This window comes from Phocoena sinus, chromosome 15 (assembly GCF_008692025.1).
Source record: "Phocoena sinus isolate mPhoSin1 chromosome 15, mPhoSin1.pri, whole genome shotgun sequence".
NCBI classification, from domain to species: domain Eukaryota; kingdom Metazoa; phylum Chordata; class Mammalia; order Artiodactyla; family Phocoenidae; genus Phocoena; species Phocoena sinus.
The window spans coordinates 3,549,194-3,576,019 of record NC_045777.1 but is presented as its reverse complement, the minus strand read 5'-3'; the positions used below and the strand labels follow the sequence as shown (position 1 = coordinate 3,576,019).

At 54.9% G+C, this 26,826-nt stretch overlaps 1 protein-coding gene across 2 annotated transcripts in view; it reads left to right on the top strand.

The window, feature by feature from the left end:
• Positions 1-26,826, top strand: part of PHACTR3 (phosphatase and actin regulator 3) — a 217,906-nt gene that overhangs the window by 104,712 nt on the left and 86,368 nt on the right. The window contains exons 2-4 of one of the 2 annotated variants that reach the window (XM_032605525.1): positions 15,003-15,164; positions 19,224-19,301; positions 26,402-26,584. In XM_032605525.1, coding sequence (XP_032461416.1) covers positions 15,003-15,164; positions 19,224-19,301; positions 26,402-26,584 — 423 coding nt within the window. Of the gene's footprint in view, positions 1-15,002; positions 15,165-19,223; positions 19,302-26,401; positions 26,585-26,826 lie in introns of those variants that run through there. The other variant, XM_032605526.1, reaches the window with a different exon arrangement.

Here is a 26,826-nt window from a genome sequence, read left to right as displayed (position 1 = left end):
CGATGGGAAGGACTGAGATCGATTGGGGTCCACAGTCTCTCTGAGGTTTGTGAAAAGCAGCCAGACAAGGCACCCTCGGGGCCCTGGTACGAGGTGAAGCCCACTCTTCACATTACCAGTGCTGTGTGATCTTGGGCCAGTCACTGTGCCTTTCTGGTCTGTACTTGTCTCATGGCCACATGGTTCCTGATGGAAATGTGGGCAAGATGCATGGGCAGTGAAGATTTTCGTAGAAAGGTGTGAGTGTGAATATTCCAAGCTGCCTCTTTCCAGGTAGTTTTGCACTTTTTTTTTTTTTCTGGATAAAAATTACTCAGCCCATCTCAACCTTCTCATCTGATCTGGAGTACCTCCTTGGGGTAGTTTGTCTAGTCCCCCATCACATGCTACCATACAGCTCTCTCCCATCTACCCCAAAATGCTTACCCGGCTTTCATGGTGCACTTACGCATTTGGTTTGCCGGTTGATGTCTGTGAGCCCCGTGAGGGTAGGCACCACATCTAGTTTTGCTCATCGGCTTTACCCCGGCACCTCACCCAGAGTAGATGGTTGTCTTTGTTTGGTATTTTGCAGGGTGACCCTGGGATGAGGGTTTGAGGGTGAGTAACTCTTAAAAGTGCTCCCAGGAGAAACTGGTTACAGAACAGGGGCAGCTGCTCCGGGAAGGGGAGGGGCAGGCGGAGGGTGATCTCAGGCCATGTGGCCCCCATTACCGCCTTCTCTCCGTGCACGAGGGCAAAGGGCAACTCAGCTGCAGGAGCCCGAGGGGTGAGGGGTGAGGGGGCAGGGTAGAGCAAAAGCACATGGAAGCCGGGCAGGGCCACGACCATGGTGCAAGGACTCCAGGACCCAGGGAGAGCCCTGCCAGTGCCTGTCCTGGGTCAGTCCCCAGCCAACGTCCTGGCCGCGCCTTGAAGAACTAAGGCGGCTAAGGGCTGCCGGCGAGTTCAGGATGTGCACCGTTTCCGTGTGCTCAGACACAGGGAGAGTGTTCTGGAGTGCCAGCTAAGGTGGTGGCCCCACGTGGCGACGGCCTGAGCCCAGTTTACCATCCCCACAGCCAGAGCGCTTGGAAACGTGTGATCCTTAACGAGTTTGTAATTTAGGGGGATTGCAAAGTCTGCACATCGCGTGAGCCTTTTTGTTTCTATGGCTCCTTCAAATCGGCATGAATCATGGGCCTGATGTATGTGTGGGTTATTGTTTGGCATCCTGACCAGCTTCCTTCTGGATCCCAGAGTCCTAATTCTGTGAAGATGACACGTATGAACGAGGAGGCCAGGCCCAGAGGCAGCCTGGAAGTGAGTCGGCATTGAGTACTCGGTACAGACCTGCTGGGGCTGGGATCATTGCATCGTTTATTCCCCGGGACACCGGGCTTCCTCGGCACCAGGCCAGGCCCCACTCAGATGCAGGCGAGCGGGAAACCATGCGACCCTTTGCTTCTCATTTCACCCAGAAACCACTGGGTGGGCTTTGCAGGGCTGTCTCCGTCTCTAGGACATGTCAGGGAGCTCCACTGGGTCGGGACAGGCTTTCTGGTTTTTAATTGAGCTAAAAGACCCATAACGTAACATTTAACATTTTAACCATTTTAAAAGGTACAGTTCACATTTTTGTGCAACCATCCCCATTCTTTAATTCCAGAACTTTTCAGCACTAAACAGAAAGTCTAGACCCACTTAGCAGTCACCGCCCATCCCCCTCTCCCCGCAGCCCTGACAACCACTAATTTACGTTGTGTCCCTGTGGATTTACCTGTTCTGGGAGTTTCATGTCAATGGGCGCAGATGGTATGTGGCCTTTTGTGACTGGCCTCGTGTTTCCTGTGTTCATCCACGCTGTAGCGTGTGTCAGTGATTCATTCCTGCTGGGGATGTAAAATGGTGCAGCCACCCTGGAGGATGGACTGGCATATTTCCTCCAAAACTGAAACGTATACCAAAGGGGAAAGTGGGGCGGGCAGATACACGCTACTATATACAATATATATAAACTAGATAAACAACAAGGACCTACTGTATAGTACAGGGAACTATATTTAAAACCTTATAATAACCTATAAAGGAGATATATATATAAACCTGAATCACTTTGCTATATACCTAAAACTAACACAACACTGTAAATCAACTATCCTTCAATTTTAAAAAAAGTGAGGTATTTCCCTGGTGGTCCAGTGGTAAAGAATCTGCCTTACAGTGCAGGGGACGCGGGTTCGATCGCTGGTCAGGGAACTAAGATGCCACGGGGCAGTTAAGCCCTCGTGCCACGACTACTGAACTTGCATGCCTCAACTAAAGCCTGTGTGCTGCAAACTACAGAGCCCATGCGTCCTGGAGCCCGCGCGCCACAACTAAAGAAGAGAAAACCCGCCCGCCGCAACTAGAGAGAATCCTGCACACAGCAGTGAAGAGCCCGCGTACCACAACTAAGACTTGACACGCCAAAAATAAATAAATAATAATAATAAATCTTAAAAAAAAAAAAAACTGAAGCAGGGCTACCACAGGACCCAGCGACTCCGCTCCTAGGTATATACCTAGAAGAATTGAAAACAGGTGTTCAAACGAAAACTTGTATGTGAATGTTCATAGCATCACTATTTACAACCACCAAAAGGCGGAAACCACCCAAATGGCCATCAGGGGATGAATGGAGAAACAAAATGTGATACATTCAAACAATGGAGTATTATCTTTTCTTTTTTTAGTATTTATTAGAGCTAACTTAACTCTTCCTGATGTGTCAGAGCTCACCACAGGTGTCCTCACTTTCCCAGGAAGTCTTACCTGAGTCCGGAGACCAGCCCTTTCTCTGCCCACAGAATCCTGTCTCAGTCTCCATCACAGTGCCTTGTCCATCATCAGTTCGTTCATTGATTCCTTCCAGAGTATCTCCCAGGAACCCGCTGTGGCTGGGCCTGCATCTCTCCAGCGGGCAGAGACTGTGAGATCAACTCACCTCAGGGAGGGGCGCGTGCCCTGAAGGGGTGAGGTGTGCTGGGCCTGTGCCGGAGTCTCACTGTGGCTCAGTGCACGAAGACCCCAGAGACGAGAAGGAGGCTGCTTTGCAAAGGCGGGAGGGAGAGGGAGCCTCCAGGGGCCGTCAAGTGCAGGGGTCTGGAGGTGGAAGGAGGGTGGAGAAGCTGAAGACCCCCAGGGTCGGGGCTGCTGGTGAGGGCAGTGGTCACGGGGCATGAGGAACCACGTGGGATTTTATTCCAGGTGCAACTGGAAGCCACCGGCGGGGTTTAGGCAGGGAAAGGTGGGGGTCAGGGGACATGGCGTGACATGACCCAGGGGAGGACGTTGCAGGAACCTGGGAGCAATGAGGGTGACCGGGACCCGGGTGGGTCCAGGGGAGGGAGGAGTGGTAAAATCGTACTGTCCTAATTGCCCATTCACACGACTGTCGCCTTCTTCCACCCCCGGGCCCTGGGACTGGGCGGGCAGGGGCCAGGTCTCAGGCACAGAATAGGCGCTCGGGAAAGTGGACCGAAGTGTGAGCGAGTCAGTGCAGCCTGGGTGCGGCGGGGAGTGGACAGAGCTGGCTGCACCCTGCACCCTGAGCGGCTCCCTGGCGGCCCAGAGTGGTGGCTGGGACCGGTGCCGCTTGGGCTGGCCCTCGCTGGGGGCACCAGAGGGGGCTGTTGTCCAGCGGCAGCGGGAGGTCCTTAGGGACGTCTGAGCAGACAGGTGACGCCGCAGGAGCAGGTTCCCAGGACTGGCCCGTCACCGGCTGTTGCCTGTCCCCAGGAAGAGCGTGCTGTTCGGTTGCTGGCTTGTCTGCCGTCTCCATCTTGTTCTGTCGCTTCCGTGACAGTCACCAGAGGTGCCAGGGCCAGAACAGGGGCCTTTGGAGAAGCGAGAACCCCGATGACAACAGATGTGCAGACGCTTACAGGTGTTCAGGTATCACATCCACGGCTCTTGGGTGAAAGTGCTCGGTGAGCAGCCACAGCTCAACCCATGAGGTGCCAGAAGGAGGCCGAGCCAGGCAAAAACATAGTATATGGCAGGAAAGCTCGTTAAATTCATGAGGGAACCCAGCGTGGGAAATCCTGAGAACCCTGCCTTGTTCTGGTAGGATTATAACCTTCAGATGTGCCCGGGGCAGGGGCTGTGAACTTGATCATAGAAGAATCTGTAGCTCCCCTCAATACCTGCTGAGCCCTTGCTGGGCCCCCCTGGGCTGTCTGGGGGTTAGGGAGGCCGTTATACAGGACACACTTGGTCTCTGCCTGTAACAGGGAAGAACCTTTCGTGGTCTCTTACAGGTTCATCACTAAAGGGATGTCGCCTATAAGCTTAAAATTATGCATAATGGCCCGTCTCTGGAAACCCTCCCTCTCAGGTAATGAGCATTAGGCTAAAATACCTTTTGCTCACAGGAAACTCCTGACCAGGCCCACCTGTGAATGACTGCAGGAAGGAAGGAAGTAGCACATTCCCTCCGGAGGCTGATGGGAACCAGGAAGTGTTTGACTTTACTCCATCCCCTTTTAGTATAAAAGAAGCCTGAATTCTAACTCAGGCGAGAGGGTTCTTTGGCACATGAGTCCACCAGCTTTCCAAATAAAGTCGCTATTCCTGGCCCCAACAACTCATCTCTCGATTTACTGGTCTGTCGTGTGGCCAGCAGTACAAACTTGGACTCAGTAACTTGCTCTCATGGTCAAATAGCCAAGATGGACGTTAAACTAATGAACATGAAATCAATAGCTAATTATAAATTCTATTGACGACTATGACAGAAAAACTAACAGGAAACCTAACAGGTGAGTATAGAGGATGGGGCCGTGAGGAATGAGTAAGAGTTCATCAGGGAAAAGTGTTGCCTCTAGAGGGATTGGCCTGGGAGGCAGCCCTGTGGTGGGAGGACAGAAAGAGACAGACAGAACTAGAGCATAGTGGGGCAAGGGCTTGGCATGGTGTGAGATAAGCAGAGAGCAGGACTCTGGGGTCGCAGCTGAGGTTTCATATTTCATTCTAGACGCCGCTATGGCATTAAGCAGGGCAGTGATGCAAGGCCCCGTTTGCTTAGGGGAGCAGGATTAGTGGATGCCTGGAAACCAGGGAGGAGGCGGCAGAATAGGGTGGGCAGAGTGCAGCTGGCCTGGAGCCCAGGGGTTAGAGGTGGGCAGGACAGTAAAGGCTCAGGATCAGAAAAGGGATGTCCCTTTTTCTTCTTGGGGTGTCCAGTAGTACTTTTTCCCTGAAGACATTTCCAAAGGGACCATTTAAGGCAGGAGTTGGCAAGTGACAGACCGTGGACCAAATCCTCCTGCCGCTGGTTTTTGCAAATAAAGTTTTATTTAAATATAGCCACGCCCATTGATTTACCTATCATCTACTGCTGTTTTCATGCTACGGGCAGCAGAGTTGGGTAATTGTAACAGAAGTTGTCTGGCCCTCAAAGCCCAAGTTACTTACTGTTGAAGTCTTAAGATATTCACTATCTGGCCCTTTACAGAAAATACTTGCCCATCCTTGACCTAAGCAAAATGAGTCTGGGACACATTTTCTAAACACAAATCTGTTGGCTTAGAATCTTCCCAGCATTTAAAATGTGTTTAGTTCCTGTGAAAAATGCTAAAGTATGCATATTTTAAAATTAACATTTGTATGTCCTTAAGCATTGACTGACATTATTTAAGAATCTCATCTTACACTTGAGGGTTGGAAAGTCAGAGTTGGAACTTGGGCTTTGAAGATGTTGGGCGATGTTATTTGTCTAAATTTATACTGTGATGCTAAACTCTCCTGATGCATTATTTTACCGTTTATGTCTTCTCTCTGAAACACTCCTTTGTCTCCGCTCTGTAAAACAGGATCTTTAAGAGGATGCCTCTAAAACCAGCTTTTGGTCTTTGCAAAGTCTTTGGGCTTCTTGCAAAATAATTTTTATGAGCGTTTGCTTGTGTGCAGATACAGAGCATCCTACTAAACCCAATGACAACAAAGCCGATTTTCCAGATCCTTCCTTTTTCCTTCCCTGACCCTGTCATCTTCATGTTTCAACTCCTGGTTCTAAGCTCTGTGCAGCCTTTTTGGATCCACTTGATTTACAGATTTGAGCTGATTTCGCTTGGAGAATTGGCCATATGTCTGGCAGACACCCGCCACCATTGGCAGAATTATGGGGTTGATACTAAACAGATGGGCTTTCTAGTTAGATGTGCTGTTTTTTCCACGATACATATGAGGGAAAAAAGAAGCCACTTTTAATAACGTCTTGATTTTTCCACTGGTGTCAGAGGCATGAATGATGCCCATTTATCTAGAGTTAATTTCAGCATCATTTCCGTGTAGGAGACCTTAGACAGCTGGAAGAGGCTTAGAGACTTGGGAAATTTTGAGACCCAGCCTCTGCTAAGATCTTAGAGAATCCTGTTGCCCTTGGAATACAGATATTGGGGAAAAGAGTGTTAAGTTCCAAAAGTAAATTGTCCTTAGCACTACTTAGCAGGACTACGTTGAAAGTGCTTAATCTCAGGTCTAGTGCTCAAACTCCATTTGACAGCTTTTGTGGGGTTCTTGCTGTCTGGGCAGCAAGATGTAAATGCGGGTTGGCTGACCCATCTGTTTAGGAAAAGCTGGCCAAGCGGCTGAATGGGATTGCTTTTACTGCAGGACTTCTCAGAGGCTTTACTATGATAATATATGGCGGCGCTCTTCAGAGAAGGCTTTTGGTGTAGGTAGCGTTTTCCCAAGTGTCTTCATTCACAAAGCATCGCTCCTGCTAGGGTCCCATGGGACATGCTTTGGGAAACACTGGTGTCATGCCCAGATGGCGAACTTTAGGTCGGAGAACTTGGGCTCCAATGCCAGACCCACCACTTCCCAGCTGTATGACTTTCCACACGGGCCCCCCATAGCCTCCACTTCCTAAATGTAAAATGGAGCTGCAAATGTAATCCCCGCCTCCCGGGGTTGTTTGTTTGAACATCCAAAAGGATTTGGTGGCCTCCCTGCGAGCATTCAAAGGTATGTTCTCCTACGAGAACATACTCCTACTGTTCCACTCACAGTATTCCAGGGCTGTTATTCACTCGGAAGCTCAGCCAGGCTCTTGAGTTTCCTTCTGTATGTTCCTTAGCACCTCCACTAATGGGGAAGGGAGAGAAAGGAGACGCTGTCTGCTTAGGGGGCGGCTGGGAGAAATGACGGGGCAGCATGGGGCCCGGAAGTTGCTTAGGAATTATAGCTATCCCCCTCCTGGCAGGGGGGCACAGAGGTGGCTCAGCTTCTTTGTTCATTACCATTGACCCGCGTTTTGACTCATTTTCGGTTTTTGTATCACAGGATCAATCTCTTTCGTTCCTTCATTTGTTCACGTCGGGTCTCCGGCACTGTCCCGGGCACCTGAGGAGGAGGAAGAGCCCGCTGTGGGGTCTCTGTTTCCTCCAGACTGGAAAGGTAGCAGTTTCTCCACCCCAGGGGGCCGTCAGCGTTCACCGCTTGTGACACGTGCTCGCAGAGCTGCTGGGAATAGAGCCGCAGACTTGAGGAATTCTTTCCCCCTTGAAATAAATGCTCCCGTCATGCTAAGCCCTGCCTCCCCTGCCACACCCCCTCCTGGAAGCTGTTCACCGGTGGCCCTAGTTCTGCGTATTGATCAGTGCTCCCCACCTATCCTGTGCTTCAGTCATTTCTCTAGAATTTTCCAGTAGGAGTGGAGAGGGTCGAACCAAGAATACTTTTACGTCTGGGGAGACTTCAAATCCATTTGGTAAATTTGGTTTTGGAGGTCCAGACCCATCCAGGCGGTGGGTCTATTAAAACACCCAGCACTTTCTTAGAGGACAGCGGCCGTCAGGCCACATCTCTTGCAGCCTGGCCACAAGCCATTGGTCTTTTGACCCTAAATGCCGTGATTTTAGTATATGTGGCTTTTTTTTTTTCTGTATGTGGACCTGTCACTGCTGTGGCCTCTCCGGTTGCGGAGCACAGGCTTCCGGACGCGCAGGCTCAGCGGCCATGGCTCACGGGCCCAAGCCGCTCCGCGGCATGTGGGATCCTCCCGGACCGGGGCACGAACCCGCGTCCCCTGCATCGGCAGGCGGACTCTCAAACCACTTGCGCCACCAGGGAAGCCCAGTATAGGTGGCTTTAATGCTCTTCTGTCCTCCTTCACCCCGTATCCCAGATAACAGTGCTGCCATCATCTGCTCTGAGTAGTCTAACATTCGGGTTAGGACGAGGGCTTTGGGAGCAGATGTCCTGATTTCCAAGCCCACTGTGTCACTTTAGCCGCGTGACCTGGGAAAACTGTTTCCCGTCTCTGCTTCCGTTTTCCTCATCATAATGAGAGTGATGACGGTAACGACCTGCCTTCTTGGGTCTTGACGGGACAGGAATGAGCTGATTCACGTCAGGTGCTCAGGACACAGCTGTCACACAGTAAGTGTCCAGCAGATGTTGCTGTTGCTGGTGACAGTGGTGACAGAACAAACCTTGGTTTCCTTGACTCTTCTGTATGTGTTACTGGCCCACATTGGTTCTCACCCAGCTCTGGCGAGGAGTCTGCCTCAGCAACACCTCTGGATTCCCCTCTCCCTTCTCTGCTGTCCCACTGCTCTCGCCCTGCCTGTCCCTTCTCAGTGGGCCTCCTGGCCATCTGCTTTGTTCCATGAAGCTGCCGCCCACACTGACATTCTCTGCGGTGGCTGATCTTGTATCAGATCCCTCAGTGATTCCCTGCCCTCAGGGCTCCTATCACGGCCACATACAGCTCTCCTTGTCTGGTCCCCAGACTGCTGTCCATCCCCTCCATCGAGAAACCAAGAGAGCTCCAGCCTAAGGGTTCTCAGGTTCGAGTACACAGACCCTGCCGGCAAATTAGGAACATGAGGGACAACACAGGCTTGCTCTTTTTTTCATTTATCAATATATTTATCGATATATCAATAATAAAGATTCCTTTCTTACTTTGAGATGAGCTTTTCCTATTACTGATAGTCGGTGGTGATGATAATGGTGATAATTTTTGTTTCTGTGTGTGTGTGTGTTGGTCGTTAGCTGGCACCATGGAAAGCTGGTATCTCTCTGTGGATCCCCGTTTTATACATGGAGATTTTACGGGGCTCTGAAACCTCTGCCTGGCGGTGTCAGATCTCGCTCCACTGCATTACCATTACCTTCCAAACACCATGTACGATAACGCTTTTATGGGTTTGCAGCTTTTATTCAATTCCTAGTCAACCTCCAAGGCCCAACTCCAAATCACCCCCACCCGCGGTAGCCTTCTCAGAGTCCACCTGCTCCAGGCAAGAAGAGTACTTCCCCTGCAGGTGTAATCCTCCATCCTGGTTCCCTGGTGATTCTGTGCACCCTCGATTTTCTCCATGGTCAGTGAGCCCGCTAGGGCAGGGGAGTGTCCAGCCCCTCTTTATTCTACTTCATACCTGGCACGGTGCTTTGTTTAAAGAAGCTGGTCGCTTCGTATTGCCAGATGGATTCTTTGGGGGCAGGGAAGGACTCACCGAAGAAATAGAGGCCACGCTCTGTTGACCCACATCCCCACTTCCATAGCTCGTATCACGTTCTGAAGGCGTCTCAGTAAGCAGGCGAGCTCCTGCAGGGCAGACAGCGTGTCAGTCTGCGTTCGCTGCGCTGTCTTCAGACTCAGAGCAGCCCTGGCACACAGCAGGCCTCAGCGGTTGCTTGATAGTGAATGAATGAATGAGTGAATGAATGAAACAAACAGCAAAAGGTCCTGTTCGAATATTGTCTGATACGGACGGTGCCTGTCTCCCTATGAGGCCAGCCACTCAGCACGTGGCACCTGGTAATCGGGGAGCGGAGCTTCCTTTCCACTGTGTTTTGGGAAGGTGACCTGGTGAAGTGGAAGGAGACAGGGCCGGGTCAGGGGATAGGAGATGAGACGAAGCAGAAATTGCCAGACATCCCTAAGGCGAGGACTGTGGAGTCAGATGGACGGGGACCACATCCTGGCTCCGGCACTGGCAGCTCTGCATCCCAGATTCACGGGTCACGCAGGTGGTTATTAGAGCACTTCCCTGGGTGCCAGGCGCCAGTAAAGATGCCAGGGACCCATGACGAGCAAGGTGGGCCACAGTTCCTGTTCTCGTAAAGCTTAACGTTGGTTCCAGTGGGAAAGATAGATGATAACAATAAATAACAGATCCCAGGGATGATATCTGAGGGTGATCAGAGCTAGGACAGAAGGGGATATTAGAATAAAGGAGTTGGCCCTGAGCCAGGCATGGAGTTAGTCCGTAAGCTCAGTGCCCTCAGCCATGGCATTGGTGTCCTTCACTGCCTTGTTCTAGAAGTGCCTGATTTGTAGGTCTGTGGGATCCCGTCGATGGCGTGGTGGCAGTGGGTCCTGGGGGACGAGGGCCCTGACTGCCGTTAGCCTCAGAGGGGACCGGGAGAGGGCTGGAGTTGTGGAAGGGACCAGAGATGGGAGGGGCTGGAGCCGCACCTTCAGCCCCAGGGCGGGGCGCCTGGCCCATCTGTCGTTTGGGAGCCTGGGCGGCCTCCTGCCTGCCCCGCAGCTGCCCGTCGTACTTTCCCGGCAGATGCGGGGAAACGTTTTTTCATTAATTAACTGCTAATGCTTCCCAGGTGGCAGAGGTGCCCCTGGAACGTAGCACTGCGTGCTATTCAGAGGCTGCAGGGGTCTGCCAATGTGTTGAATCTGGGAATCCTCACCTGGTGTGGAAGGAGGTTCCCGGGCAACTCCAGGGAGCTGAGCGAATCAAGGGCTGGGGATAGAGGGTGTGGCGGTGCCCCCAGCCTCCCTTCTCTCTGTGTGACGCACACGTACAGGTGCACGCACACCCTCCCATATAGGCACACGCATGCACATATGCACACCACCCTCTCTGCTAGACCACGCGCCTGCCCACATTCACTTCCCACCCTCCCGTGTGAGTGGGCCACAAGGTACCCAGGAGGGCCCGCCCCCCCTCTGCTCACTTCGGACCCCCATGCACACCGTCGGTGAACCATTCGTCCCCTTGGTGGCTTGTAAGTGATTCCTTCACTGGACGGAGCATCTGCTTCTGAAATTGCTGGCCTTGGTTGGGAGTGACGGCCCTCGGGAGCCCTCACCCTGCCTGGCCCTGGCCTGTACCACCTGGGGCCCGGCGGGGAGAGAGGTGCTGGAGGTGCAGGCTTCAGACCTCTGGAACCTGTCCCCACCTTTGCTCCCCAGTGAGAACAGGCCCCTGGGGAGTTCGCTCAGGACCAAGGCGTCTATCCTGGTCCACGCACATTGGATATTTGTAAATGAACAAATCAGGTTGTTTGAGCTGAAGAGACCCAGTCGCTCCGGCTTAATTTTGAGTCAGGTTCAAGCCCCTGCGTGCCTCCCCAGCTGCATCCATGGCCCTCATACCCTGCGTTCTTCCTCCAAGTCCTCGACCTCGCTCTTCCTCTGCCTGGGACCCTCTTCCCTGCCCCCGCTCCCATCTACACTGCTGGCTCCCTTTCACCCAGGCTTCTGCTCCAGTAACCCCGCTCAGAGCAGCCTTTCATAACCCTCCGTTGCCAGTCACAGCCCCCGCGTCTCCCCCAGCTCCCTGAGCAGATGCTGGGTTCTGTCCATCCGTCCTCATGTCTGGAAGGATCTCCTTCACCACATGGGTTCCTACCTTATGTGTTCTGGGCACCAGGGATTCAGCTGCAAACCAACCATCAAAGGCAGACCCTGCTGTCAAATTAGGGAGGTGACTGAGCAAAAGGCAAACAAATAACTGTGCATTCTACGTGTGGGTCTGTGTGTGCGCACGCCGACATACACACACACACCGGGTGATGAATGTGATGGGGAAAGGTAAGGAGAGGAAGGCAGCAGGGAACTAACTATTGGGGCGAGCAGGCTTGGTTTCTTAATATCCCCGCTCCCGTTGTCCATCTCCCGCTGGCCGCTAGAAGCCCCACAGAGGCAGGGATTCTTTCTGTTCACCTCTGCACATTCTCCTCCTGGTGCAATTCCGGCACATGGCTGGTGGTCAATAAGCTTTTTGTGGAATAGATGAATGAATGAGTGAATGGATGAGTGAATGACTTCTCAAGGGGAGAGTGGTGTGCAGTCTGTCAGTGGTCAGCATGCCCTGCCTGTGCCCCAGGCTGTGCGGTGAGGGACCAGTGTGTCAGAAGTGAGGTGGGAACCACAGTACCTGCTCAGCCACTGTGGGGAGGGAGCAGGGAGGCAATGTATTAAAATAGTGATGGTGGGGGGCTTCCCTGGTGGCGCAGTGGTCGAGAGTCCCATCTGCCGATGCAGGGGACACGGGTTCGTGCCCCGGTCCGGGAGGACCCACGTGCCGCGGAGCGGCTGGGCCCGTGAGCCATGGCCGCTGGGCCTGCGCGTCCGGAGCCTGTGCTCCACAACGGGAGAGGACACAACAGTGAGAGGCCCACGTACCGCAATAGTAAATACAATAGTGATGGTGGAGGGAGGGGGGGAAGGGGTGTTGAGGAGGGAGCCACAATGTCCCTTCTGCCCACCACCCATCGGTTCAAGCAGGCACATGGTGAGCCCCCAGGTAAGGACTTGGGAAGTCCCCTGTGCCCCCTATTCCCCCAGCAAGGGCCGGGGCAAAGGTGAAATGCAGGAGGGAGGAGGACAGTGGTGTCAACACTTCAGCCCCAGGTAGTGACGGAGCCAGGGTTGTGAGCCCGGATCCCTGCTGTCTGGCACCTGCGTCGTAACGCTTACGACATTCTGTTTCCGTAACGTGCCAATAGATGCTAATGCACGGTAATGCTGCTGATGAAATGGAACAGGGGGCTAGTGGGCAGGGTGAGGTGGGTGGGGCTTGGGAGCAGACTTCGGAGACGTTTACAGCCTTGGCAGTTTTGTCCTAAATGAGAGGGGAGGCCACAGGGAGTAAGCAGGAAAGCGATACGACCAGACTTACATTTATAGGGGTTCACGGGGACACCAGTTAGAAGGCTTGTGTGAGCATCTGGGGTAGAGATGCTGGTGGCCTGGACTAAAGTCACAGTGATACAGGGGGCAGATGGAGTGAGGTTTTGGGGTCTGATTTGTAGTTTTATTCTATGTGCTGCTCCTTTTGCTTTGGCTGCCAGGAAGCTCAGAGCCACACGTGGTGTCTCTAACCCCTGATGCGGTGGCTCTGTCCAGACTCCCCTTCCTCTGGATTTCCTCGGACACTCATTTGTCTTGTTGGGCATGTGTTTCTGATAATGGCTGCCCATCCTTTGTGGAGTGAGATGAGATATAAATAAAGCGATGACAATTCTTCCTCATCTACGTGCGTATCTCTGGGGATCTTCGTCTTTATCTTCAAACCAACCTGGAAGCTTGGGGAGACCAGGCCATTTCTTTCTCCTTTGTGCCAAAAATGCCTCCAGGACAGTCAGCTTTTCTGGGGCCACATGGCACCGGCGTTCCACTCCCATCTGGCATCCGTGGGTGGAGGAAGGAAAGGAGAGGATAATAACATGCAGTAAACTGACTCTTGAGGAGAGAAGGACCGTCTGCATCCTGCACGCCTGGAGTGCGGCGCTGGGGGTTGCGACCGGTCCTTGGACTGCCCTGGCTCACTTACTACCCCACCCGAACTTCCTGGGCCCCTACTAGGCGCCGGGCACTGGGGTTATAGCTGAACCCAAGGTGGAAAATGTCATTGGCTTAGGAGCCTGGCTGGTTTGCTAAGTCTGCAGGGAGAAGTCCTCCAACGAGACCCCTGGGCTGTCTGTCCCCACGAAGTTTCTTTGTGGACCCCTGCGGACCCAGCCTCTGGTGTACACTTAACACTCAATTAAATAACAGCTGTAGACAGGGGCTTCCCTGGCGGTCCAATGGTTAAGACTGTACGCTTCCACTGCAGGGGTCGTGGGTTCGATCCCTGGTTGGGGAACTAAGAGCCTGCATACTGCATGGAAAAAAAACAGCTGGAGAGAGTGGTTGGCTTGGTTTGGACGGTCTTGGTTAATGCCGTCCTGTTGTGTTCCATCCATGTGTGTCCTGCTTTGGGTGATAAAGTTATATCGTCACCCTAGAAGCAGCTTAGCGATACGAGAGGGGCCTCTGGAGTCAGGCCGCCCGAGGCCATCATCCCCTCGCTCTGACAGCTGACAGAATGGCTTGTGGCTCCGAGCCTCAGTGCACACCGTTTGTCAAATGGATATAATGACAGTCTCCACCTCATAGATTTACTATGGCGGTAAACTATGTTCGCACTCGGCCCAGAACAAGTAATGACTAACTTTTGCTCCATAGTAATTATTGTATTACTTACACAATATAAATTATTATGAAAATGTCTACCGAGAGCCACCCGTGCTGGCGCGGCATGTTAATCAGAGTGGGTAGACAGTTTCAAAGCGTAGATAATATTACTTCACGTGGATTGTAACATGCTATCAAGAAACTGTGTATTATGTGTGTCTACCTATGTTCCAGACGTCATGGCCACCGTGTGGTCACACAGAATTTTCCTCTCAACCCTAGGCATCAGGGATGATGATTAGCTTTATTTTCCAGATGTGGAAACTGAGGCTAGGAGGGATTGAGTGACTTGGGCTGCTGACGGGCACAGCCCTCTGGAAGTCAAACCTCAGGGGTTGCTCTGGAGGCTGCCGGCTGGGGCTGCCCGTCCCTGGGACGCCCGTCCCATGGGGGCGTTGGGCTGGCTCTTTTGATGACTGGCCCATCCCAGGTCCTGGCCCCTCTGACTGCTGGTGGCTTCCCCTGGCCTGGTCCTCGCTCTCTCCAGCCCTGCTGTTCCTGCAATCTTTGGGTGTCTCTAGGGCTTCTTGGTTCTGGATAAACTCTGCCCCTTCTCGCAGGCAGCAGGAGGTGAATTAACCCAACTGAACGCGGGCTGGTACATGATGGAACAAGCCCCGTCTCCAGCGCCTGGCCCACCCTCTTGAGCCCCAGGCTTTGGAGGATCACTGGTGGCCCCAGGGAGGAGGGGAGTCACCTCGGCCCCCCAGGCTGGTCGTGTGGGCTTGGTCATCACTGACCGCCTCGCTGGGTTTTCGCCTTCCAGATGAGATGGACCAAACCCCCGCAGTGCGCTCTGAATATCTGCTCTCAGGGATTCGAACTCCCCCCGTGAGGAGAAACAGCAAACTGGCCACCCTGGGCAGAATCTTCAAACCCTGGAAATGGAGGAAAAAGAAAAATGAAAAATTGAAGCAGACAACATCCGGTGAGCACCAGGGAGAGGGGGCCTGGCGTCACCGTCACCGTGCTTTCTGTTGCTGGTGTTGGGAGGGGCAGTCTGTGCTCTGTGGCCTCTGACGGCCAGGAGCTGTTCAACCTCCTGCGGGTCCCCTCTCTCCACCGGCCCTTCCAGGTCCCTGGTGGGGGCGGGGGCGGGGAAGCAGCTCCAGGTCCCACCTGAAGCCCACTCACGCCCAGACCCTAAGGGGCACACACGTCACCCTCGACCTAGTTAAAAATGCAGACTCAAGGTCAGTGCAAGGCCAGGCTGGAGCTGAGGCCTGGCTTGTAACCATCTCTCCTTCCTGACCACACCGGAGTGGGGAGCACCCAGCCCTCCTGCACCTGGACCCTCACTTTGACAACCCTGGGGCCTGGGTCCCACTGTCCCCAAGAGCCCCTGGGGGATTCACTCAGAGGGTCGGGGCCTCAGTTTGGCCTCGATACCGACGCTCGCCGGCTCCTAAGCTCCTCCTGAGAGGTGGCTCCTACCTGGGCAGCCCCGTCCGGATGCTCTCCTCCCACTAAAGGACCCAGAGCTCCCCTCACTCACCTTCAGCTCTGTGGGAAGCTGGGTTACGAGAGGCTGGACCGCTGCCTCCGCCCCCTCGACCTCCAAGCCAGGAGCTCTGGCCATGAGACTGACCCAGGGGATGCACGTGGTGACGACAGCACAACTGGCCATAAGAGTCAAAGCGACACAGCACGTTTCTAACAACGAAATGCTCAGAAGCCCCCGTATCACAAGCGCTCCTGCCCATGTCAGGAACGGGAAGCGGGATCAGATGGGCAGCCGCTCCCAGGGCCAGACAGCAGCAGGTTGTCGGGCTTGGGGCCTGGCAGCCGGGCTCGGGTCTGGTTCCTGGGCGATGGGGTGCCCTCGGTGAGGCGGAGGTCGGTGCCCTGAGAAGCAAGACCCCAGGGGAGACGCATCTCGGCTCCCACAGGCCTGTTAGCTGCTGCTGGAAACAGTCAGCGAGGGAGCTGCTTGTGTGGAGTTAGTCCTGGGCCTCGGGGACCCGCCTGCTAAGTGCCCGTCTTGGGCTGTTGCCTCTGGCGGTCCCTGTGGTCCCAGGCTTGAAGTGGTGCAGACTCCCGGGCTCAGGGGGTGGCAGAGGCAAAGCCAGTGGGGCGGGGGGCAGGGGGGACTCCTAACAGCAGCAGGGGGTACTTCCACCCACACTTTTTATGCAATTTACAAACTTATTTTTTTAACTACCCAAGAAGTTGATGGACAGATTCTCCTCGTCAAGGATGAAAGCAGAACAACGTCGATATTCGATGAACCTTGTGTGGCTCCCGTGTGCCAGGCACAAAGTAGACAGGGAGACCCAGACCCTGCCCGCTTAGAGCTTTCCGCCAACTGGGGGGTCAGGCGACAGACAAGCACGTGTGACAGTCACGACCTTGGCGGGGCTGAGGAGGAGGTGGGGTGGTAGGCGTTGCCCTGGGCTGAGTGGCCTGAGAAGGTCCAGGTGAGGAGGTGACACTGAGCTGAGACGTAATTGGTCCCCTGGAGGGAAGCAGGGAAGAGCATCGCAGCTGGGGGAACAGCTGTGCAAACGCACCGAGCTGGGGAAGCCTCACCCGGGCATCAGTGAAAGGCTTAGGGGGCCAGAGCAGGGTGACCTCTGTGACCTTGGGGAGCCCCTGATGCTCTCTGGCCGTGGGGTTGGAGGGTGAGCTGCGTGCTCTCGGGACCCTGTGTCCCTGGGCCACTTGGCACTGGGCTGCGGGGAGCAACCTGTGAGATTTTCAGGATGCTGTGCGGACCCTGCCGGGGGACTGAGGGTCTTCAGGTTAAGACCTGCAGCATCCTCGCCTTCGGGCAGGCATCCCCGTTGGGCCCTTTATCAGGCATTTGGAATTCTGCCGGCAGCGCTGCATTTCATTTAGTTATGCTAAACCGTTCTTTCCCCCCAGAGTGTGGGATGTTATTTATTTCAGCCTATCCAATCCCCGTTTTCACAGGCGTCCTTGGTTAGGATGAGATGAAGTAAAAATAAAGGTGATTTAGAGAGAGGAAAAAAAAAAACAAAACAATGCAGACAGTGGTTTGGGTAGAGTGGGGACGGGGTGACACCATGAAGGTGGCTCTCGGAAGCCTGAAGCCTGGGAAGTGGCCTCTGGGCCTGTACCTGCTCTGGGAGTGGGGGGCGGGTGGCTTGGGCCGTGGGGACAGGTGTCCTGAGTTGCAGACAGCAGCCCTGGCAACTGCCTCTTCAGGTCATTGGGAAGACTCACAGTCAGTGCATCTGAGCAGCGTGCCACCAAGGCTGCCACCAGCACTGGTCACACAGCGCGGTCCTCTCCGTCCTGGAGACCTTCACCCTCGTCCTGCTCGCCTCTTGTTTTTGGACTGGGCGGCAGCCTCTTTGCTTGCACCTCCCAAAGCCAGAGTTCCGTTTCTCAGTTTTATCCACACTGCTGGCATCTGGAAATTGGATTGGAAATTGGACTCAGAAAGGAAATTATGTTCCCTTTGCCCCCAGTTGTCTTTTTTCCCGGTATGTTTTGGGTTTTCTGTATTCATCCCTCAGCGTAAACACCCTCAGGGAAGCAGCCGCGTTTCCCCAGACGCCCTGCCCCATGCCCTCTGGTTCTGGTTGATGCCACTCGCCCAGATGTTTGCCATCTGTCCCAAAGCTCTGGCTGTCCGGCAGAGTCCATGCCTGTCTTGCTCCCCTGTGCCTGGCACACAGTAGGTGCTCAGTAAATATTTTTTAATAAATAACTTCATGGTCATTGCCTGTTGGTCACTGGCCACTAGACTTTAAGCTCTGCTACTCGAGCAGCTGTTTTGTTCCCACGTGGGGCAGGGCATTCATACGTGTGGGTGACCCGGGGCCCTTTGTGATCCAGGCTTATAGCCGGTACTTTGTCCATATCTTTTAAAGAGAGGGTCTGAGGGGTGACATGGCTTCATGTTTGGAAATTGGATTCTACTGCAGGCAAATCGTTTTCTGGACAGTTAGGGAGAAGAAGGAGAGCAGAGTGAGACCTGCGCCTGGGAGGGGAGAGGCAGGGGTAGGGGGCCAGTTGCTGGAGGGTTTGCCCTGGGATGAGGGGGCCGGAAGGGCTGTTCCAAAGGAGGAATTGACGAGGTTCCTTCTGCACGTTGGGCTCGGTGGAGGGGATCGGGGCCCGGCCGCCTCCTTCCTGTTCGATTGGGCACATTCTTTTTTTTTTTTTTAAAGCTACTATTTCTTTCTTTCTTTTTATTTTAAAGGAACATTATTTATTTATTGGCTGCACTGGGTCTTCATTGTCTGCACATGGGCTTTCTTTAGTTGCAGCGAGCGGGGGCTACTCTTCATTGCGGTACGCAGTCTTCTCATTGTGGCAGCTTCTCTTGCTGTGGAGCACGGGCTCTAGGCATCGGGCTTCAGTAGTTGTGGCACATGGGCTTCAGTGGTTGTGGCTCGCGGGCTCTAGAGCACAGGCTCAGTAGTTGTGGCGCACGGGCTTAGTTGCTCCGCGGCATGTGGGATCTTCCCGGACCAGGGATCGAACCCGTGTCCCCTGCCTTGGCAGGCTGATTCTTAAGGGAAGTCCCTACTGGCACATTCTTTGAAAGCATGAACCTGGGGCTCATCGGAGGAGCCTCTGGTGGGACAGAAGACTGGTCTGTGAACAGACAAAAGGGTGGTCGGGATGTATTTAGCAGGTGAAAATAGAACCGCAGAGAAAAGCACCCCAGGGTATTTGGGGGACAAGGTCTTGGCTGGAAAATGAAGGCGTAGTCGGCGGAGGGTGGGGATGGGAGCCTAGAGAGGGTGGTGCACGGGGCATCGCTTCTCAGATGAGCCACGGAAGCCACTGCCTTAAACAGTGCTCATGGTACCTCCCTTCTGCCCTGCTCAGCACATTGTTTAGGGGGGAGCTCGAGTTCCTGAACCACAGCCCCACCTGGGGGCCCCTAACCCACGGTCACCTGCTGCCTCTCTGCTGTCTTCCTACGCTGGAGGTGGCGCTGGCCGGGCTCGGGCGGGGCCCTGCGGCGCTCTGCCCGTGACTCACCTGGATGTCTGTGTTGTGTGTGCAGCCTTGGAGAAGAAGATGGCCAGCAGGCAAGGTCGGGAGGACCTCATCAAGAAGGGGCTCCTGGAGATGATGGAGCAGGGTAAGTGGGCCACCCCGGGCCGGGCAGGGCTGCGGGTCTCACGGGGGTCCAGCAAGCCCATCAGGGTGGCGTGGAAGTCGGAGGAGCCTGGTGTCCAGCTGTGGCTCCTGGACCTGAATGAGGCCTCCGTGGGTCCAGTGAGGACCCACGGCTCAGCCCCCGGGCCTCGGAGGACCCATCGGTGAGTCTAAGTCGGCTGCTCATGGGGCGTGGAGCTGAGTGCAGCCACCTGCCCTGGGGATGAGGGGTTGCTTCCCGCCCAAGCTGGGTGTGGGTGAAGCTAGTGGCTAGTCCTGATTGTTTGTTTTTTCATATTCAGAGTTTAATCCTGGATTCGGGTGAGTTATTTGTTCCCCATGACCACCTAGTGTTACAGCTACCGTTTAATAAGGATCGATTACATGCTGGGTGCTCTGCTGGGCGTTCTACCCGCCTTCAACCTTTTGTCCTCACAACATCCTTGTGACTGGGTGTGGTGTCATCACCCGGTCTCCAGGTGAGCAATGGGAGGGCCTGGGAGGTAGCTGCCCTGCGTCACGCAGCCGGAGGGCCCGGATGCTGTTCAGACTCTGGTCCAGAAACCTTCATCACCGTGGTGTCTGCGAAGCCGCCCTTGTTTGCATCTTTCAGAAGCACCAGCTTTTATCACTCGCACAATTAAATTAAGGATTCTTGGGTTCGCCCATCTTCCTCCCTTGGTAATGGCGTGAGGCACAGGACTTGGGTCCTGACGCTAAACTGTCATGCTTTCCAGTTCTCTGAGACCCTAAAGCTTGGCAGGGGTGGTGGGGTCTCAGACAACCTCACTGCCGCCTGCAGGTCTCTCTGGAGCTGGACCAAGCTCTTGCCTCCTGATTGAAAGAACCTGGCCTCACAGAGCCAATTCTGTGAGGCTCACGTGAATAAATGGCATTCCTGTCTCCCTTTTAGCCTTAAAATATTATTGGTGTCTTTGTAATTTGGCCCAGGTATCAGGAAGTAGAAAGGGAGCCCATGGAGTCCGTGAATCCGGATTGATAACCTGCTCCGCGTCTGGTAGGGCCCTTGTGGTCATTCCTCTTCTTCAGATGCAAAGGGAAAAGTACTTTGGTGATGATGCTGTTTTCATGGAAAGCATACGTGGGAAATTGCTTAGTGCTAATAATCAAACCTTGTCTGTAAAAAGAACTTGGTATCAAGTCCTGTGACGTTCAGATGTTAGACGCTCCAGTCTGACTCAGATTTGGGAAAATGTCTTTGCTGAGATGGAGATCTGGACTGTTTGAATTTGGATGGAACCAAAAAGCTCCAAACTCTGGCATTTTGAATATGTTGCCAACAAAACTTACCTTAACTCTTGGGGCGGGAGGAGGGAAAATGAAAACAATATGAAGGTCTGTTTATCATCTGTTTTTAAAAATATTATCACTGATGAAGAAAAACATGGATTTGATTCCCGTCAAAGACAAAGTGATAGGTGAATCATTAAAGGGAAAACCTTCCAGGAGAAGTGCGGTTTTTCCTTTCCTAACCTCTGAATCTTTGTAAAACGACTTTGTCTGGGGGCCTCAGTACAGAGAGCCAGCCGCCGAGTTGATGGGGTGAGCCCGTGGCTGACGTGCTCAGGGGCCGGCTTTCCTGGCTTCTGTGTTTGGCGGGGAGATCTCACGCCGGCCCAGCTGTAGTACCGCTTTAGATTGGGGTCAGCGAGCCTTTTCTGGAGAGAGTCAGACAGTAGATATTTTAGGCTGTGAGGTCCATACTTACCCCTGCTGTTATCAGGCAAAAGCAGCCCCAGACACTACACAAAGTTGTGGGTTTGGCTGGGTGCTGGTAACACTTTATTTAGGGACATTGAAATTTGAATTTCATATAACTTCCATGTGCCATCAAGTATTATTTTTCTTTTTCAGCCATTTAAAGAGGTAAAATCCCTTCGTAGCTCGGGGCTCTGTGGAACAGACGGTGGGCTAGATGTGGCCCCCAGGGTGTAGTTTGCCAACCCTGACTTTAGATCACTCTTTCTCTCTGGCTAAGTGATGTGGACCAGGAAATGGGGGGGCCTGAAACCCAGTCTCTTTGCTCAAGAATTGACAATGCGCTCGTTAACTGACGCCACACCGTTTTACTGAGCACCTGCTATGGGCCTGGGTCTGTGTTAGCTGCAGAGGATACAGGTGAGCAAAATACCTTTCTCCCAGAGCTCACAGTCCCGTGGGGAACAAACACTAGATAATCCCACAAATCAATACAAAATCACAGCTGAGCTGAGTATGGGGAAGGAAAGGCACGTAGCACCTGAAGAACGTGAGTTGGGCCCCTGACCTGGTCCGGGGCTGGGGGAGGTGATGGTGGAGTGGGTCTAATAGCAGGCTGCTTCTCAGAACTTGCTGCAACTAGGGTCACCTGGCGAGCTCTTCAGTTAGAGGCGCTGGGGGGTGGGACCTAGGCGTCGGGAGTTTATAAGCCTCCCCAGCTGCTTCCAACGTTGGTGCCACCAAGGATGAGAAGCAGAGAGCGATGGGAGACTGGGGAGCGTCTTCCAGCCCAGTGGAGCAGCCCACGCAGGGCCCCGTGGGGGAAGGGAGCAGGCACCCCGAGGAGGAGGAAAGAGAAGGTGGGTGCGGGCTAGGGGAGGTGAGAAACGGGGGCGGGGGGTCCTGACAGGGGCTTGCGTTCTCCTGCCTCTCCCTGCAGCATGGACGGAATGGAGAGAATTCGACTCCCCAGCAGGCGGCTGGGTGACAGGCACCCCTGTGGCCGTGGCGCCCCGGGCAGCCACGAGACAGGTGGGCTGAGTCTGCAGTGAGCCTGCGGGGCTCCCGCTGCGGGGTGCGTGTTAGCGTCAGGGAGCAGGCGTGGCTCCAGGGAAGGGACCGGGTCGGGGGGAGGGGGTAGGGGTGTGGGCTCACCACCCACTCATCTCCCTTAAACTCTTAACTGTATTACCTCTATTGGACGCACAGGGGTAAGGGGAGATGTGAGAGTGTTTGCCAACAGGCTCCTGGGGTGCACACCTCTTGGAGCGATTGTTTCCGTCCTGCACTTGCTGAGAAAATGCCTTTTCTCACTGGGGTGAAGTCGAGCTCTAGGTCAGCCTCTGTCGGTCCCGAATTTGTCCTGGAGGTGGGACAGCAGGGCTCCTGCTGGGTTGATCCGTGGCCCCGGCAGTTGAACCGCCCCCTCCCCCTTCAGAGATGGCCCCCGGCTTGGATTCAGGATTCATCCTCATCGCCACCACCTGCGCCCAGCTCGGCTGGCCGGCTTTGTAGCCAGGAGCGCCCCCCTGTGGTTGGCTGCCCCCTACCCCGCACTGAGCCTGGACTTCACACCCAGGGGGCGCCTGGGGGGCTGAGCGAGCCTCCGACACTGACCGAGGGGCCCAGAGAGGCCCCGCACAGGCTGGGGCCACAGACCCTCCCAGAGCTGCCTGCAGTTCTTAGCAGCGTCAGGAACTCGCACTTGAAGGTCCTAGGCCAGGCCAAACCCAGGAAGGTCCTCTGCCCTGCACAGGTGTGCACACGCGTGCACATGGACACGCCCCTGGGTCAGCCCCCTGGAGTCTGCCCGCAAAGCGGTCAGGAGCCGGCTGCGTGAGCCGGCTGTGGACGGGCCTGCAGGAGAGAGCCTGCACGTCCCGGAGGTGAGCCCGTGTCCAGGGCATGGGTTCGCCCTCCCCGCTCTCCGGGGGGGGGTTGTTTTTTTGTGATATTGTGAACACATGCGTTTTATGAACCCCTCTGACCTATCCTTGGTTCCTGAAGGTCTGGGAATCTGCCGGATCGAGGAAGGACCCTACTAGTATGGTTAGGAGTTGTGTGAGATGCGGCCAGGTCTGCATGAGGGACCGGGAGCTGACCCTTTCCTCTCACTCCGTCTTCACAGCTTTGACCAGCAACACATCTGTGACAGGGGAGGGCAGGCTGGTGTCCCAGTCCCTGCACCAGGTCCCTGGCCCACATACGATGAGTGAGGACAGGAGCTGGCCCATTTCTCTGTCCAGACGCCGTGTGTGCCCTGAGTGACTTCATCCTCCTCAGTGTGTCTGCTTGGCTTTGTCTTAATAGTTGAAGGACTTTCATTCTCTATCACTGGATATAAGGAGGAGGTGGTTGTTACCGCGGTGCTGTGTTCCGTGACCTGAAAGACGAGGTCCCTGTCCTCGGGGCAGTTGGCAGTGACGAGTCAAGTCTGTCTGGCTTCTGTGTGGCAGGAGCGCCAGGGGCTGTGTGTGTGTGTGTGTATGTGTGTGTGTGTGCGCGTGCGTGCGTGTGCATGCAGGCGTGTGCGTGCGGGGTGCGTGTTTGCTTGGGACATGTCCCCTCTCAGCGTGGCTGCTCTGCGTATAACCCAGCCTCCGGCTCCGGCTCCCCTCTGCCGCCCTCGGAAGCGCCTGGCCGGGAGGGAGAGCCCACAGTATAGTGAGAGGAGCAGGGGACCAGCTGCCCACAGCTCCCCCCGCCCTGCCTGCCAGCATTGCTTAGCAACGACCCTGCCGCCCAGGCTATTTTGAGAACTGTGACTTTTCAGTGAACATGATTCTGAGCCGGAGCTCTGAGCACAGCCCAGAAAAGTCCTGCAAGTCCGCTAGGACGTAAAAGTAGGTGGAGGAATCCCGGGGCTGTGCGTCCGGGTACAGCCTTTGCTGAGCCCGGGGGGAGGGTGGGGACCTTTGGGTCTCGCAGTTTCAGTGTTCTGACCATTTCATTGATGACGATGGAGATGCCGTTATTATTAACAACGGGGATCGTCACCAGCAGCAAATGACCCGCCGCTTCTAAGATTCGGTGTCACCATCTGTAAAGGGTGGGTGGTAGCCACACCTAACGGGGCGGGGAGCTGTGACATTCAGGTGAGATGGTGCCAGCAGAGTGCCGTGCTGTGTCTCTAGCTGTGCACAGCCTCAGTCAGTGCGGGCTGTCACCTCTGTCACCAGCGGCTGAGTAATCTGGTAGCAGAGACTGTCACAGCTGTGTTTCAAGTATGAGTAAACCAGTCATGAGAGAGGGTCCAAGAAGCTGTAGTTTTGAGCTTGGTGGCATCTCACTGTGTCCACTGGGTGACTTCTCTTGGCTTGTGTCTTGGTCTTCTCCTGGGTGGAGGTTGGTTGGCTGCTGGTCAGATCTGGCCCAAGGTCTGTTTTCTTAAAGCCCCCTTGAGCTAAGAATGGTTTTAAACTTGAAGGACTTTTGTAAAAAATAAACAACAAAGATGAATATGGAGCATGGATTTGTGGCATGTGGCCCAGAAAGTCTAAAATACAAATACTGGCCATCTGCTTCTTTCTAGGGAACGGTAGCCGGTCCCTGGTCTAGACCCACCCCCCAGGCCAGGTGACATGGCTGCATAGATGGCATCTTCCGAGACCCAAGTCTCTAGACTCTTGCCGTTCTGCCCTCCCCGCTAGGGGGCGTGCAGCAGACGGTAGATGGTGAACAGTGATTACAAGTGCACGTTCCCTGCAGGGTCACGTCACAGGCCTGGCCTGAGTCCTGGGCGTGGGGAGGGCCCTGTTGATACCACGTGGGCCGAGGGGCCCAGGCCGAGTGGCCAGACCATCACCCTTGTCGTCGTCCTCCTTCTCCCCTTTGTGAGCAGCAGTGAGGGTAATTACAAGCACATGCATGGTGTTTGCTTCATGCCAGATGCGTTATGGACGTTCGCTCACTGAATTCTCATTCTGACTCTGCGAAGCCAGGAGTATTAGCCCCATTTTACAGAAGAGGAAATTGAGGCCTGGAGACATTTGCTGCCTGGGCACAAGAAACCCCATGTGCCGTGGGGTGGGATGGGTAGAGAGGGTGACCTTATACCTTTTGTCCCACCTGGGCACTTTGAGGAGTAGAAGGGACACTGCTCCCTGACAGCAGGGAGGAGCCAGGACTGACTTAAGCAACGGACCCCCGGCTCTGAAATAAATCTCTCCTCTCCCCGCTGCCTCCAAGCAAGGCTGGTTCCCCCGCGCTGCTGCCTCCCAGCCGTGTGGACGTGTGCAGCCTACACTGACACGCTGCACTGCGGCGGCCTGGATGACCTGGCCGTGGGGCCTAGGGTGGAGCCGGGGGCTTTGTGGGTGCTGTATGAACCGGGCTGTGAGCTGTGTGTCCGAAGGCTGAGTACGATCGGCTGGCTGAGCCTCCCTGCCCGGACCGGCCACTCTGGTTGTGTGATCTGGACCAGTTGTTACGCTCTTGAGCGCCCGGCCCCGCGGCACTAAGATGTGACCCGAGGTGATCAACCAGTCAAAGGCCAGACCCTCAAAGGCTCCAGCCACTGAGCCCCAGCAAGGGGAGGGCCGGGTCCTCCTTTCAGCCCTGCTAGGAGCCTGGTGTCCTCCGTTCTGAGCTGGCCACCTGCCTAGACCAAGGACTCCCTGATTCCCGCCTCAGCCCTTGGCTGTGCCTCTGTTGGACTGGCAGTGCCACGTGTGGCCGCCCACAGTTTGAGCCACCTGGGGGGTAAGGATTGTCTTGTTAATCTCCGCCTTTACACCGTTGGCACAATGCTGGACCCAACAAACGAGAAGCATTTGTGTGATGGGGGACTAATGGTAGGATGGTGGGTGCTGAGGTGAAAGGTAATTTGTAGCCTCGATAGTAACAACCCAGCACCTCCGGGATGGGCAGTAGTTAGGGCTTGTCATCACCTGTCTGGGTGGCCTTGGTTGGCAGGATGGGGGCGCCTTGGCTCTGCTCCCCTCCCCCGCCATCTCTCATCCCCAGCAGGCTGGCTGGGCCTGTCCTCGGGGTGAGGTCCGGGTACAGGAGAGAGGCGCAGGAATGGGCAGGTACTTTTAAAGCCGCTGCTGCTTCAAACCTGCTCACTTCCCATTGGCCGAAGCCACAAGGCTGGGGGGCACCACAAAGGCGAGGACATGGGTGGGGGGCATTGTCGAAGTAAGAGCACGCAGGCTGGAAGTGGTGCGGCCAGAGGCCAACGGGTGTTGTGACGCTCAGTGCTGCCTTACGAAGGCTCTGGAAAGGGATCCCCAGGGTGTGCGAGAGCGTGCAGGGTACCACACCAGGCCTGGGATAGCGTACTTCCCAGGAAGTCACTTCGCGCGTGAATGAAAGCAGGTAGGAAGGGAGTCAGGCTCAGCTGACAGCTGAATTTCCTTGCAGACGCTGAGAGCAAAGCGTGCAGCCCCGACGGAGATCCCCGAGTCGCACAGAGTGAACCTTCCACTCCCAAGCAGGAGCCGCTGACCTCGGCGGAAGCCCAGCTGGGGAGCCCTTTGGCCACTGGGACGGACCAGGCTTCCCTGGATGAGACGCTGTCCTTGGACACCCCTTCAGACGATGCAGGTATTAATCGGACACTGGGCTTGAGCTGCTCCCAGGAGGCCATCCGCCTGGGTGGTGACTGAGGTCCCCAGCCGAGCTGGGCAGCAGCCGTGGTAGAAGACCGTCCTCAGAGGCGCAGCCGTGCTCTGAGCCCTGCCACGCTCCACCACGTGGTTGAGTTTAAATGTTTGCTGGAGCGTGTTTCTCCCGCATCTTCCCAAGTCTGGCAGAGCGGTGGATGAAGGTGCTTCCAGATGGTCCCA